Consider the following 14,261-nt stretch of genomic DNA (forward strand, 5'->3'; position numbering starts at 1 on the left):
TTCTTGTAGCAGTTTTTAAAATTTAAAATGGACAGATTAGTAGGCTGATTTTTATGGTTACCTTTGGGGCTAAATAGAAATTTATAGAACAACTGCTGTGTGACCATAACTTGGGCAGGTCTGGATGTTATAGGGGTGGTCAAGGACCTGAAATTACTTAAAATATCCTGGGAAAGCCAAACAGGTAGGAAACAATGTGACAGAATACTGTGCAGGAATTGCTTTGGAGAGCCAGCATGTTTTATAGAACTTTTTTTTTTTTAAAGAGACTAATTTTCAGTTTGTTCTAAGTGGGTGATTTGCATTTCCAGGCTATTGACACCCATTTCATTGGCCAACTGCTTGATTCAGAAAAGCCTCCACGTAGCATTTTTCTTCTTCTTTTGAGAAAATTACAAAATGCTATTGAAAGACATTTAAAAAGGACCAAATCAATATTTTTATTTGCTTGAGATGTAACTTGTCAATCTGTTTCAAATAGAGTAGAGAAACAAATGTCTCAGAATAGCTAAGGTACTCACCAAAAGGGTGGGGGGCACCAGTATTAGGGAGGGAATTAGATTTGTCCTCTGAGATATCAAGAATTTTTCTAAAGGAATAGTAACTAGGATAGTATAGTACTGGTACTAGGCTGGACAGATGGATGAGCAAATTAAATAGATACCAGAAAGATACTCCCATATCTACAGAAACTTGATTATGAAAGAATTGGCATTGCAAATCACTGAGGAAAGAATGAATTCTTCAGTAGAGGTTAAAAAAAAAAGTTGGATGCCAATTTCACACTTTCTCAAAAATCAATTCCAAATGAACTAAAGACAAATGTGAAATGTAAATCTATAAAACTTTGGCAAGGCAAATACAAAAGGAGTAAAACAACATCTTTCCCTAGTAGCTCAGCAATAGTCATCTTTCTTCCCAGGAATCAATTTCTTTACATCTTAAATATTTAAAGCAAAGAATTGTGTCATTAAAAACCAAGTTTGTTTTTTTTTTTACAGGAAAAGGAAAAACTTCTGCAAGGCACTTTTATGACCTTACATAGGCAATGATTTTTTTCTCCTAAACTCACCTGTGTCTAGCTTTATTAAAGATCTTTTCATAAAGAGTTATGTTATTTCCAGTAGGACACAGACAACAAATGATAATTGTAGACAAAAACTTGGAAACTCTGCTCCTGGACAGACTACCAAAAAAATGTTTAAAAATTAACAAGAGCATGTAAGACCTTTCAGATATATTCTTCCTTTGAAGTTTTGAACAGGAAACATTTACAAAGGGGATGGACACTTCACATTTGGTATATAGTTTAAGAGCTTTTTTTATTGCTTAAATAACAGGAATTTATTGGCTTACGGATCAGAGGCTAGAAGACTAAAATCTAGGTATCCAAAGGCCCTACTTTCTCTGAAGTTTGTTCTGGTGATAGCTTGCTGGCATTCCACCTCTCCTTCTGACACAAGGCATCTGTCTCTTTCTCTCTCCTCCTTGGCTTGTACTCCTATATCCAAATTCCCTTTGCTTATAAAGACTCCAGTCTTAGTGGATTAAAGCCCACCCTGTTTCAGGATCTTTTTTTTTTTTTAATTAGAGGAGTTGTAAATTTACAGTAAAATCATACATAAAATACAGAGTTCCCATACACCACCCTGTTATTAATACCTTGCATTAATGTGGTACATGTGTTACAATTCATGAAAGAACATTTTGCAGTTAATTGTAGTCCATCGTTCACAATAGGGTTCACTGGTTTTTACAAGCAACTCCATAAGATTATCACTGGAAAGTCTGTGTTGCCTGATATATTTTTACCCAACACAGTTGATTTTGGGGTGCCAGAGCCCAAGGTGCCTGTTGGTTTAAAGAAATAAAATCCAAGGGGTGTTGTTAGGGAAGGAGAAGAGGGCATGACTTTTCCTTTCCCTCACCAGAGGGCTTCTCTGCCAAAGTGGCCTGGTATGTGTAAATGTTAGTAATTTTCTCCTGGGCACCAAGAGGAAGCCTCCAGAACTAGAGAGAAACCTCTGTATCCCCACTACAACCCAGCTCCTGAAGCAGACATTCTATTCGTGGTACTTCCCCCTTCCCCAAAACACAAGCACGACGCGTTCTGTTTGTTAGAAACAGAGCTTTTAAAAAAGGAAAGGAAAGCAAGATTCTAATTTCTATAAAACTCAATACCAATGTTTCACACTGTAGAGCCACTAGAATCACAGAGCTCCCTTCACTGGGTATCTCCAGCACCTTCCACTTTCTGTGTCTGGACTGTGAAGACGTCTCTACCTTCTTCAGGATTGTTCCTACCCTTGCCTGTATCTGCTTTCCCTTCTTTCCCTTTGGGCATCTTCTCTCCCTGCTTTGCAGGAGGCTTTTCGTGCCTGGCCTGGTTTTGGAGGGGCATATTTAGAAGATAATCCTGCCAATCTCCTCTTTGCTTTGTCACCTTTAGCATCGTCTTTGGCTTTCCTCTTGGGCATGATGGTGGCAATCGGTGGCAGGAGGCCTTTGCAGACCCAGGGGGTGTCTCCATATCCTTCCTCCACTCCCCATCTAGATATTCCCAATGGCTCAGAGACAGAGCCAGCACTTCTGGTGACAGTAGTCCAACAAAGTGGTGGGCTTGGCTCAGACATTGGGACTCTGTAGAAGGGACATGGTGTGGCATTTCTTCCTAAATATTTAGACCTCTGTGAAGAACTGTGATGTCAGGTGGACTTGATTTATGACAGCAGATGGCCTTATATGGACCCTAATCACCCAAGGGGCCAAGAGCCCACTAGGATGGATGATCCATAGTTGCCAGGTGCAACCTCTGAAGGTTGGCTCTAGGTATCCTTTTGGGCTCCTCTGGTGGGTTCTCCTAATTGCTTATTATGTTTAGCCATCATTTTTGCCAAAATAAAAATGTTTTCTCTAGAAGAAGTCAAATTTTAATCCAGAATAACTATGGATTTTTGACTACCTTGGTATCTGTTGATTTCCTACATCTCTGACTTTCCAGCATTGAGCAAATGCATAATCCTAAGAATAAATCGAAGTATCCTTTTATGCCTGAAAGCTCAAGCATGAAAAATGTTGGTGTACCATTTGTAACCTACCGTGAATGGCTTCCTGGACAAGCCTGGAGGCACTTAATGGATGAATCCATGGAAGCTGATCCCCATGAGTGACACTTACCCTGCTGTGAGCCACTGAATTGGCTCTTCTCTGGACCCAAACACAAAGTAAACAAACAAACAAACAAAAACCCAGATCTTTTCTATGGTAAAAAAGAAGAAAAAGAAGACAGGGAAGGGAGAAGAATGCAATCCAAAAGTAGTTAATATCTTTTCACTTTGAAAAAGTGAAAGAAAAACTCTTGTTAACTATTAAAATTCTTATCAAATACTGTGTCAGGCTTCATATTATTCAGAAGAATAGTTCTTCTGCCAAGTCACAGGCTTTAAGACTTTCCACGGGGCTTCAGCACACTCAGTACAGATAATTTGCTACATGATTTGTGGTTTTGTTTGTTTGTTTGTTTGTTTGTTTGTTTTATCCAGGACACAATTTTTCCTCTCAGATAATTAAAATATAAATTTAAAAAAAAACAAAAACTGTTCAGTCTGATTTTTTTTTTGTTTTACTCTATGTACAGGTGAATTATTTTCTCATGTTTTAAGAGTTCCACATGCCCTATATTAGATCCAAAACTCCATAGTCAGAAGTTTAAGTAGTCAAAAAGTCTGAGTAGGCCCCTCTGTGACTTAATTCTGGAGTGGGAAGTAAGATAAAACATATGTAAGTGAACTATTTTTAATTTTCTGATATTCAATAACAAGTGTAAAAGCTTTACCTCTTTGCATCTATAAAAGCAAACTGGCTTCTAATCTGTTAGACTAAAAGAATTTATTGGTCTGAAGTTGAAGGAGTAGGGCAGGAGGAAAGGAGGGCTGTAGCAAGGAAGGAGGAAATGAATGTCAATAAGGGAGAAGTGGTAGCAAGGAAGGAGGAAATGAATGTCAATAAGGGAGAAGTGCAGCATATTTTATTATTTTACTCAGACCCTCAAAATGAGAAAATACCAAAACCCTTGATTTAATAAAACTGGCATAGCAGATGAGTTGGGCAGAGGCGGTGGGGGAGTAGATGAAAAGGTTGGAGTCTGCTAAAACAAATGCATGCCATTTTTTCTTTCTAGTCTGGTTTTCATAGGAATCCGTATTCATTTGGTGTGTAATTGTTTTAAGAAGAGGTTTGCACTCCATCAGCTTACTCTTAAACATAGATAAATAAAGGTCACAGTGGTTACCGAAGAATTCCATAAATGCAAAAGGGTCAGAGCAAATTCGCGGACAGGCCAAAACTTTTTATGATGTTTATGATAAACCTTACTACCTTCATTATATGGAAATGATGAAATTTTGCTGATGAATGGATTTAAAGCTGTTCATCCTTACCTGAGTTAGTGGTAATTATTTTATGATGCAAACTTTGCATTTTTTCGCTAAGATTTGGAATTTTTATTGCCTTGTAATATTGCTTAAGGAAACACTTAAGTCTGATTGGGAGCATTTTCCTTGAATTTCAGGAACTGCAAAACACAACGACTTCAGAGGGCCAGGTTGTGGTTCTGGAATGCCGGGTCCGAGGAGCTCCTCCTTTGCAAGTCAAGTGGTTCCGGCAAGGCAATGAAATCCAAGACTCCCCCGATTTCAGAATTCTACAGAAAAGTAAGGAGAGGTTCCCATTCTTCCAAATCCAAACATTTTATTCTCTCTATTTTCAAGAAAATCAAGAGGGGCTTAGATATTCAGATAAATTGATTTCTAACTTCAAAGAGCGGTGATAACAGGTCTCTGCAACTATGTGTTATATCCATTAGATTCAAGTAGCAGTGCTTGTTTGTGGACACCTCAGAAACTCTGATGAAAGTTATCTATTCTTACTCCAGAAAAAAATACACATATACATTTGTACAAAATGTTATGCAGATAATTTTGGGAGATTCACAAGCCTCCTACAGCACATCTCTTAACTGCAGTTTTAAAAACTTCCTAGTAAAAGGTGTTACTGGAATTTGCATTTCTGTATTTATAGAAATACATATTGAACTATCATTTATTTATCTCTCTTGTATTGTGGAGTTTGCAACGTTTCTTCGGACATGTCCTAGATGAGATAATAGAAATAAGGATAGGTAGGTTTATTATTAAAGTAATCCTGTTCTAATACTCTGTTTTGATTTGTTTTTTTCTCATGTGGCGAACAGAACCTAGATCTACAGCTGAACCTGGTAAGAATTGTGGTGTTTTATTCTTGTTGTTGTTTTGTTTTATTTTGTTTTAGTAATGAATCTTTTGAGTTTCAAGAGTTCTTTGTTTCTGTTTTAGAACCATAGCAAAACAATGTTTTTGCAGTTCCCTGGAAACGTGAAACCCCCTTAAAGACAATATCCTCTTTATCATCAGGGATGTACACTGCATTTTACATCAACATTTTTATTAGTAAAACATTAAGTTCCATTCAGACAAAAAGATCAAGCTCAGGGACTTAGAGCTTTTTAAAATGTATTCTTTTATACTCAGAAGGCAAACTATACTCATAATGAAAAAACACTAAAATTACAGGAGAAAAGAAAAATCTGTTGCATACTTCTACTGACCAAAACCCACTAACAACTTGGACTTCCCAGCTTAGAAATGTGTCTCAAATGAGAGCAGCCCAAAGATATAAGCAGAATTGACCCCGGGCCTTTCTCATTTATGTGCCCCGAGCCATAAACTTTTACTATTCTGCAAGCATGAAAAAAGTCATCTTGCCCCAGGAACTCTCTTAATTACCAGGTCATTTGACTTCATCAGAGTGCCCTGGTATCCAGAAGCGTCAGGTCCAACTGTTCTCCTTCCTCAGATTTCTTGTATATTTATGATTCCTTATGGATGAAAATGGTGTTCCTAAAGGAAACAAGAATTTTTACCTTGGTCTTTTGTAGTATATCCTCCTTGAGACAACTTTCCATCAACAAAGTCACTGATTTCATATATTTCTTGCCAAAAGGTAGAAAACAATCATTTTCCTGTTTCTGCTGCATATTTGTCTGCAGATCCTGACAAATACCCCTTATGAGCTCTAACCTTGCTTGTCCCTTCTTTGGGAACTTGAAGGTGTTCTGTGGACTGCTTCAGGTCAGCTTCCTGTGGCCGGTCCCTCAACCTCTCCCATCTGAGTGTTGGGTCTTTACAGCAGAGTGTGATCCTACTAGGGTCCAGAGTTAAAAGGATGCTGAGTAACAACTGGAATTGAGCTGCTGCTTTCTCAGCATGAGTTTCAACTAGAGCATGTCACCCCACTGAATGTGTCGGTCACCACATCAAATACTGCTGTTACTTTCCAGATGGTAGAAATGAACAACTTCATATTTTGTCCGTGATATGTCTTTGTGTAAAATTGCACAGTTCTCGTTCCCTGGTACATGAACTTATGAGAATAAATCTACTGCAAGAGCTAATAAAGAAATGCTATAGGGAGCTAGGGCACAAATTTTGCATTTAATATTTTAAATAGACTTATATGTTGATATATTTGAAAGTAGGAACCAAATATCTCTTTTATCTACCAAAAAAAAAGTTTACTATTTGAAAAAAATACAAAGCAGTTTATGTCTTTTGATGCTTTATGTACAAATGAAATTAAAACCTTGGACCAAAAATTCTTAAAAAAAATGGCTACTGGAAAGGATTAAGTCTGCTTTTGATGTTGCGTTTTGGATTCTGAGCAAATTCATGCAAATCTTTTCTTAAATCATATTATTATCCATTGTCATCATCTACATGGGTGATGATGATTTGTTTAATTTATTCCATGATTTGGATTGGAAAATCATAAACCAACCATCATCTGAAAATTTAAAATATTGGTTAGAAACTGCCTAGTTTAGTTTTGAGAATGTGCATGTTTGCAAATTGATAACACTCAGAATATTGGCTAAGAAGGAATAAATTTGGGGGAAGGAGGGAGAATGGAAAAAAATTTACCCCCTGCCCCCTCACCCCCTGCTGTTTCCATTATGGTTTGCTACTTTGCTTCTAGAATATAGTTTTGCTCATGTATATGTTAATAAACTAAGTCTTAAGCAGCTCCACAGAATAGCGTGACCTCTAGAACATACTTAAATGCCTTTCGATTTAAGGTGGCAAAATCATGAAGAAAAGAGCAAGACATGCAAAGCCTTCCTTTTAAACCACATACACTAGCAATGTATAAAAAAAATTCTCCTCTTCATGTTTGCTGAATTTTCAGATTTTTATTTTCCCCATTGGTTAAATCTGAAAGCATTTAAGAAAACAGACTCCTCTATTCCAGCCACAAAAATAGCATTTGCTAAAAACAAATATATCTTGGCAGAGAAATATTTCAAGTAAATCAGTCAATACAAGAAAAAGGCATGTATATAGTCAGGAGCTATTAAAAACAAAGCACAGCTAGTTTTCCCTGATCTCTGATAATTTCTCCAAAATTACCATGATGCTACTAGATTTGCTCCTTTCTCTTTTACAATGAAGTATTAAAATACTCTGCATCAGGAACTCCACAGTTGGCATGTAATGTTAAATAAAATCAATGATCATATTTTTTAAACAAAAAAATTTTAAACACATGAGTGACTATTCAAGTGACTGCTTATGAGTCATTATGTAAGAACTTCAGAACAAAGCAAATTCTAAAACGTGTTGCAGTATATTGTATGCCTGACCAACTAGGTATTATTCTTTTCCTAGTAGCCAAATATTTTCCTTGCACTGACCTTGAAGTTGTTGTGTTAAGGGTAAAGACAATAAATATGTTGAACCATTTATTTACCTTAAATGACCCAATTGACTATTATATCTAATGGGCCACTGAACTATTTTCCTAGTTTTTAGGGATTATCTGACAAATTGAATCATATAGAATGTGTGCAGGAACTGGCTTCTCTGAAAGCTGTTTTTCAGCCACAGTTAAGAGGAAAAAGAGAAATGACTACAATACATCTGAGTCAAGAGATAAATTTTATTGGAGTGGGTCAGCAATGTTTTCCAAATGCTAAAACATAAATAGCCTTTGAAATTCAGGAAAATATTTAAGCATTCAGATTTTATTACCTTCTCTTCCTACCCTCTTTCCTTCCTCTGACATATTCATTCTTGCTATCTTCTCTCTGGCAGGCTCTCTCATTCTTCTACCCACCCCCCTCCTTCCTCCCTCCCTTCCTTTCTCTCTCCATTCCCCTCCATCATCCTTTTGATCTCTTTTTTTCTCTTTTCTGCATGCTTCTTATTCATGTGCAAGATGTTTTAAAGCTCAAAAATAAAATTGAAACTCACTAGTACCTAAATATAGCCCCTTTAGAGGTTAGATATTTAGATAAAGAAGGAAATAACAGATTCCCTCCCAATGCATCTGTGCAACTGAAACAGGTTTTTCTTGTCACTACTGCGTTGTATCTGTTTAATGTGTTTTACACTCCCCCCTCTGTCTAGACAGAAGTCAGCTTGCATCACGAGTCTTTTCAGACTGTTTTGTGAGTTAATAGCTAGTCAGCTTACTTAAGACTAACATCCGTTTGTCATATTACCTGCTCTGGGCTGCTTCTTTGATATTCTGACTTTATACTGATTGACTCCTTCAAAGACTAGGCTGGGAGCAGGGGGCAGAGAAGACTCGCTGGGCAGATGTAAATGCTCAGGCTTTTACTCAGCTGTCTGGAAACAGCCACAAACTGTATTGAGTTACCTCTATAGCCTTGTATAATGGCATACAAAATGAAAAATACAAAAAAAAAGTGTCTTACTTTTGGGGGAACATACTTGTACATATAAAAGTAAAGTGACTGTCCTCCCCCCTACGTGGGATCAGACACCCAGGGGAGTGAATCTCCCTGGCAACGTGGAATATGACTCCCGGGGAGGAATGTGGACCTGGCATCGTGGGACGGAGAACATCTTCTTGACCAAAAGGGGGATGTGAAAGGAGGTGAAATAAGCTTCAGTGGCAGAGAGATTCCAAAGGGAGCCGAGAGGTCACTCTGGTGGGCACTCTTATGCACACTTTAGACAACCCTTTTTAGGTTCTAAAGAGTTGGGGTGGCTGGTGGTGGATACCTGAAACTATCGGACTGCAGCCCAGAACCCATGAATCTCGAAGACAGTTGTATAAAAATGTAGCTTATGAGGGGTGACAGTGGGATTGGGAGAGCCATGGGGACCACACTCCACTTTGTCTAGTTTATGGATGGATGGGTAGAAAAATAGGGGAAGGAAACAAACAGACAAAGGTACCCAGCGTTCTTTTTTACTTCAATTGCTCTTTTTCACTCTAATTATTATTCTTGTTATTTTTGTGTGTGTGCTAATGAAGGTGTCAGGGATTGATTTGGGTGATGAATGTACCACTATGTAATGGTACTGTAAACAATCAAAAGTACGATTTGTTTTGTATGACTGCGTGGTATGTGAATATATCTCAATAAAATGAAGATTAAAAAAAAAAAAAAAAGTAAAGTGACTCCTATTTCCAATGTGAATTTCTGCTGACAGATGCCATCCATCTTAAATATTGTATAGTGGATTCCATGTTTTTCATCTGATTCAGAATGTGAAGTAAATTATACTTAAATATACTAAGATACTGGGTTGTAGGAGGGCTATGGAGGGGATGCTTGTTGAAACTCATTAGACTGTACACGGTTAAAACTTAATGCAAGTTCCAGGTTACAATGGCAGATTGACCAAAAATGCCTGTATCTGTGTTTCCTGAACTGTGTGCCAAGGTACCCTGGGTGCCACAGAAAAGTAACAGGGGTGTTGCAATATATTTAAATTTCTGATGAAACACAATGATAGTTGATATTGAACGGATACAACACAAACTGCTAGCTCAAAATAGTTCAGGGTTTCAACATTGGATCACCCTACACTCGTTTCTATGACAGCATATCTTTGCAAAGCTGAATTTTTGACCGATGCTGTAGTAAAAAGCAAGTAAAATGAGGCTGCCTATATGTTCACTCTGATTCCAGGGCTTGAGATAATGTGCACAGCTCAACAGATGCACACATCCCATTAATAGGTACTTGTGATTATTTAAGAATAAAATAATATTTTTTCTTTCAATTTATATGTATTTTTTTCAGTGACTAAGTTGTTAGGACATAGATAATTATTAAATTATTTAGAAATAACTACTTAATAAATAGAACTGTTAGGTTTGTCTTTTGGCCTGGAAACACCATATAAAAAATTTACTGGGACATCTAGGTCACAAGGAATCAAGAAAGTTTGGGAACCTCTGGTTTAATCTCTTTGGAAAGGGAGGGAGACTCAAGACAAATTTGAGTGTGTAGCAAAAAAAGAGTTGAGGGACTTTGAATTCTAGATACTGAATGCTACAATTCCCAGCTCTCTTCCTGTACTCTTCTTCCGGAAAACTGGTCTGTAAATTTCCCTCTCCTGGCAGACTTATGGACTTTTCTCTGGGCAATCTGATCATAACAAGAAAGAGATATCTATAAACACTGACATGGGAGTTTCTGCAACAAAGAGCACACCTAGGTTACATTACAAGGAAGGCCAATGCTGACAAATTCCTCTCTCATGCTCAGGGCTTATAACAAACTCACCAACTTGTAAGTACATCTGAAGAAAACCTTCAACAAGGATGATAGGGAAGAAAATAAGCAACTTCCCTGAAAAGCAACTTGGATAAAACAGACTTGAAAAGAGAAGAAAATACAAACACACATACACACACACACACACACACACACACACAAAAGAAAGAAAACAAAACCTCTCTTCTCCTCAGAGAGATAAAATTCAAGAAGTAAGAATTAAAAAAAAAAAAAAAGTTATTTTTGTAAAAAAAAAAAAAAAGGAACATTTAGTGAACAAAAAGAGCTTTTGAATTAAAACACTTGGTAGCAGAAATGAAAATTGAGGAACGGTCCCAGAGTTTAACTAGGAAACAAGGAGAAAACCTAGAAAGAGCAAGATGTGGAGTTCAAGAAGCAGGAGATGAAACACAAGCAAGAGACAACGGAAATCCCCAGGAGGGCTGCAGCTGTGCACCAGGAATGGAGGGCAGTTCCAGACTGGGCAGTGTGACTCAAGAGACAGATACGTTGTGGCTTTCATCACTAAGAGGCTCCTTGCCACAGGTCTGTCTTTTACCTGGATGACAGGATGGCAGAGTGGAGAGCCTGACCCAAATTTTTATCTTTACTTGGCCTCCCATCTTCATGCACTGCCACCTGGATCAGCTGAGGACACTTATTTCACCCCCAAGTCTGCTTTGATCCAGTTCTGAGAACCGAAAGTTGGTCACATTGAGCTCAGAAACAGAAAATATGGAATTGCCCACTGCACCAACTGTATACCTGCTGGATGTCCAGTTCCTGCCCATACTCAGTCCTGCCAGACTCCCCAACTGTGGTAGCCTTAATTTCCCAGGACTCACTCATGACCTTGCCCATTGCCCACCCCTGTGGGAACTTGTGTAAACGTTCAGGGAAGTTGAAGCTAGTTATGCCCCAAGATAGTTCCTGATAGCTTTTTTTTTTTCTTCATTTTATTGAGATATATTCACATACCACGCCATCATACAAAACATCGTACATTCAATTGTTCACAGTACCATTACATAGTTGTACATTCATCACCTAAACCAATCCCTGACACCTTCATTAGCACACACACAAAAATAACAAGAATAATAATTAAAGTGAAAAAGAGCAATTACAGTAAAAAAGAACACTGGGTGCCTTTGTCTGTTTGTTTGTTTCCTTCCCCTATTTTTCTACTCATCCATCCATAAACTAGACAAAGGGGAGTGTGGTCCTTATGGCTTTCCCAATCCCCTTGTCACCCCTCATAAGCTACATTTTTATACAATTGTCTTCAAGATTCATGGGTTCTGGGTTGTAGTTTGATAGTTTCAGATATCCACCACCAGCTACCCCAATTCTTTGGAACCTAAAAAGGGTTGTCTAAAGTTTGCGTAAGAGTGCCCACCAGAGTGACCTCTCGGCTCCTTTTGGAATCTCTCTGCCACTGAAGCTTATTTCATTTCCTTTCACATCCCCCTTTTGGTCAAGAAGATGTTCTCCGTCCCACGATGCCAGGTCTACATTCCTCCCCGGGAGTCATATTCCACGTTGCCAGGGAGATTCACTCCCCTGGGTGTCTGATCCCACGTAGGGGGGAGGGCAGTGATTTCACCCTTCAAGTTGGCTTAGCTAGAGAGACAGGGCCACATCTGAGCAACAAAGAGGCATTCAGGAGGAGGCTTTAGGCACAATTATAGGGAGGCCTAGCCTCTCCTTTGCAGCAACAGTCTTGCCAAAGGTAAATCCTGTGGTAGAGAGCTCAACCCATCAAACCACCAGTCCCCTATGTCTGTGGTCATGTTAGATAGCTTTTTTCTAACAGTGACAACATTGCCTTTTCTTTACACAGCAAGACCTGTGCTTAGTTACACAATTTTTTCAAACCTAGAGAACGCATTTTTGAAGGATACACACACAAATGTGGTAAACATGTTAAGAAAATTAAACGAATGATTATCCCAAAAGGAGCAGATGGAAAATTCAATTGGGGAGGGCATGTGAGGCACTTCTAAAGTGGTAGTATTTTATTTCTTAAATTTTTTGATGGATACACAGGGGTTCATGTCATTATTATTCTTTAAACTGCACGTTTTAAATATTCTTCTCTATATATGACACAGTTCACAATTTTTAAAAATCCTTTTTAAAAATTAAAGCATTACATTTACCTACCCTGAATTTAATCCTGCTGATTTTAGTCCAGAGTTCTTTTCCTATTAATTGTGTTAGCCAAACCATATGCTCTAGAAGTCAGAATCTGGGTTTCTTTTTAGTTATGCTGGACCAAAAAGAAAAAATAAAAAGTTGTGAAAGGTAGGCATTTATGAAAATGTCCCTTTATTACCCAAGAGACCAGTAATCGTATCCTTGCTGCCTCATCATTTTATGAGTTTCTGCAAACAAAGTGGTTTTTGTTAGTATTTAACCCAGTGTTAAGTATGTCCAAGAACTTAAATAGAATTCAAGATTGTCTCCTGGGAGATACTGTTGTAATTAAATAATTTTAAATAGCTGTAAAAATGGGATTTATCATCAGTGAAAACAGTTTCAGATTTAGCAATTTATTACATACCCTCAAATCATACCTTTCACTTAGTAAATTGGATGAAATGGATTATAACTAGAGTTACTAATAACTCTAAGAATTTCCATTTATACTAGAGACAGCTTTTCAGTACAGATAAGGAAGCCACTAACTCCCTTTATTTGACATAAATAGTCATTTCCTGATTTCCATTCCTCACCACAATTTATTTTACAGATGTCTTAAATGTCTTTGTTCAAGTAATATGCTACCAGATGAAAATTCAATATGGTGACCTGGCTCATCTCATTTCCTCCTCATGGCTTTCTTCATTTCTATAATGTCAGAACCACACACAAGCTATGATGCTCCTTTCTCTCAGCAAAATGTGATCCTGTGGTCACTGTTGGATGAAAGTTTCCAGAAGAAAATCTGAACAGTCTGTGAGGCATTGGATTAAAATGTTATCTTAAAAACACAACACTCTGACATATCAATGGATTAAGATTACTAAAAGAACATCCCAATGCTTATTTCCCCTTTTTTTGTGGTTCTTTGTTTATTAGTTTTTCTAGGTATTCAGCGGGTCATCAACTATATACTTGCATATACCTTGCTTTATGCAGTAGGGGTGTTCCTGAAAAATTAGTATATAATGAATTTTGCTCAAATTTTAAATACACAAAGAAGCTTAGGGAAAATTAATCTTTTAGAAAACCAACATATGTTTTGTAAAGCAAATGTTTGCTCTATTTTTCTCTCAATCTAAATTTCATCCATAGATTTATTAAAAACACCCTGGAAAGCATAAGGGTGTATAAGATGCTGATTATACCACCGTGAAAAAGAGGAATGGATTCTGTTCTCACAGAGGGTATATTCTAGTCAGGGAATCTGAATGTCTACAAGGAAAGTAAACCATCTAATACATAAAGGTGATGAATCTGACCAAATCCAATCAAAAAAGGATTCTCTGAGAAAGTAATGTTTAAGTGGAATTGTAACACTGAGTAGGAGAGAACAAGTATTCCATGACGAGGGAGCAGATACAGGAATGTGACTGTGAGTTGCTGAGAAGAGCCAGGGGCCTGAAGATCAGAAAATACGGAGTGA

General features: G+C 37.6%; 1 protein-coding gene across 2 annotated transcripts in view; it reads left to right on the top strand.

Annotated features, from left to right (window-relative positions):
• Positions 1-14,261, top strand: part of PALLD (palladin, cytoskeletal associated protein) — a 394,561-nt gene that overhangs the window by 158,416 nt on the left and 221,884 nt on the right. For both annotated transcript variants that reach the window (XM_037830974.1, XM_037830975.1), the window contains exons 6-7: positions 4,571-4,712; positions 5,252-5,275. In XM_037830974.1, the coding sequence (XP_037686902.1) occupies positions 4,571-4,712; positions 5,252-5,275 (166 nt within the window). The remainder of the gene's footprint in view (positions 1-4,570; positions 4,713-5,251; positions 5,276-14,261) is intronic.

Source organism: Choloepus didactylus, chromosome 3 (assembly GCF_015220235.1).
Source record: "Choloepus didactylus isolate mChoDid1 chromosome 3, mChoDid1.pri, whole genome shotgun sequence".
NCBI classification, from domain to species: domain Eukaryota; kingdom Metazoa; phylum Chordata; class Mammalia; order Pilosa; family Megalonychidae; genus Choloepus; species Choloepus didactylus.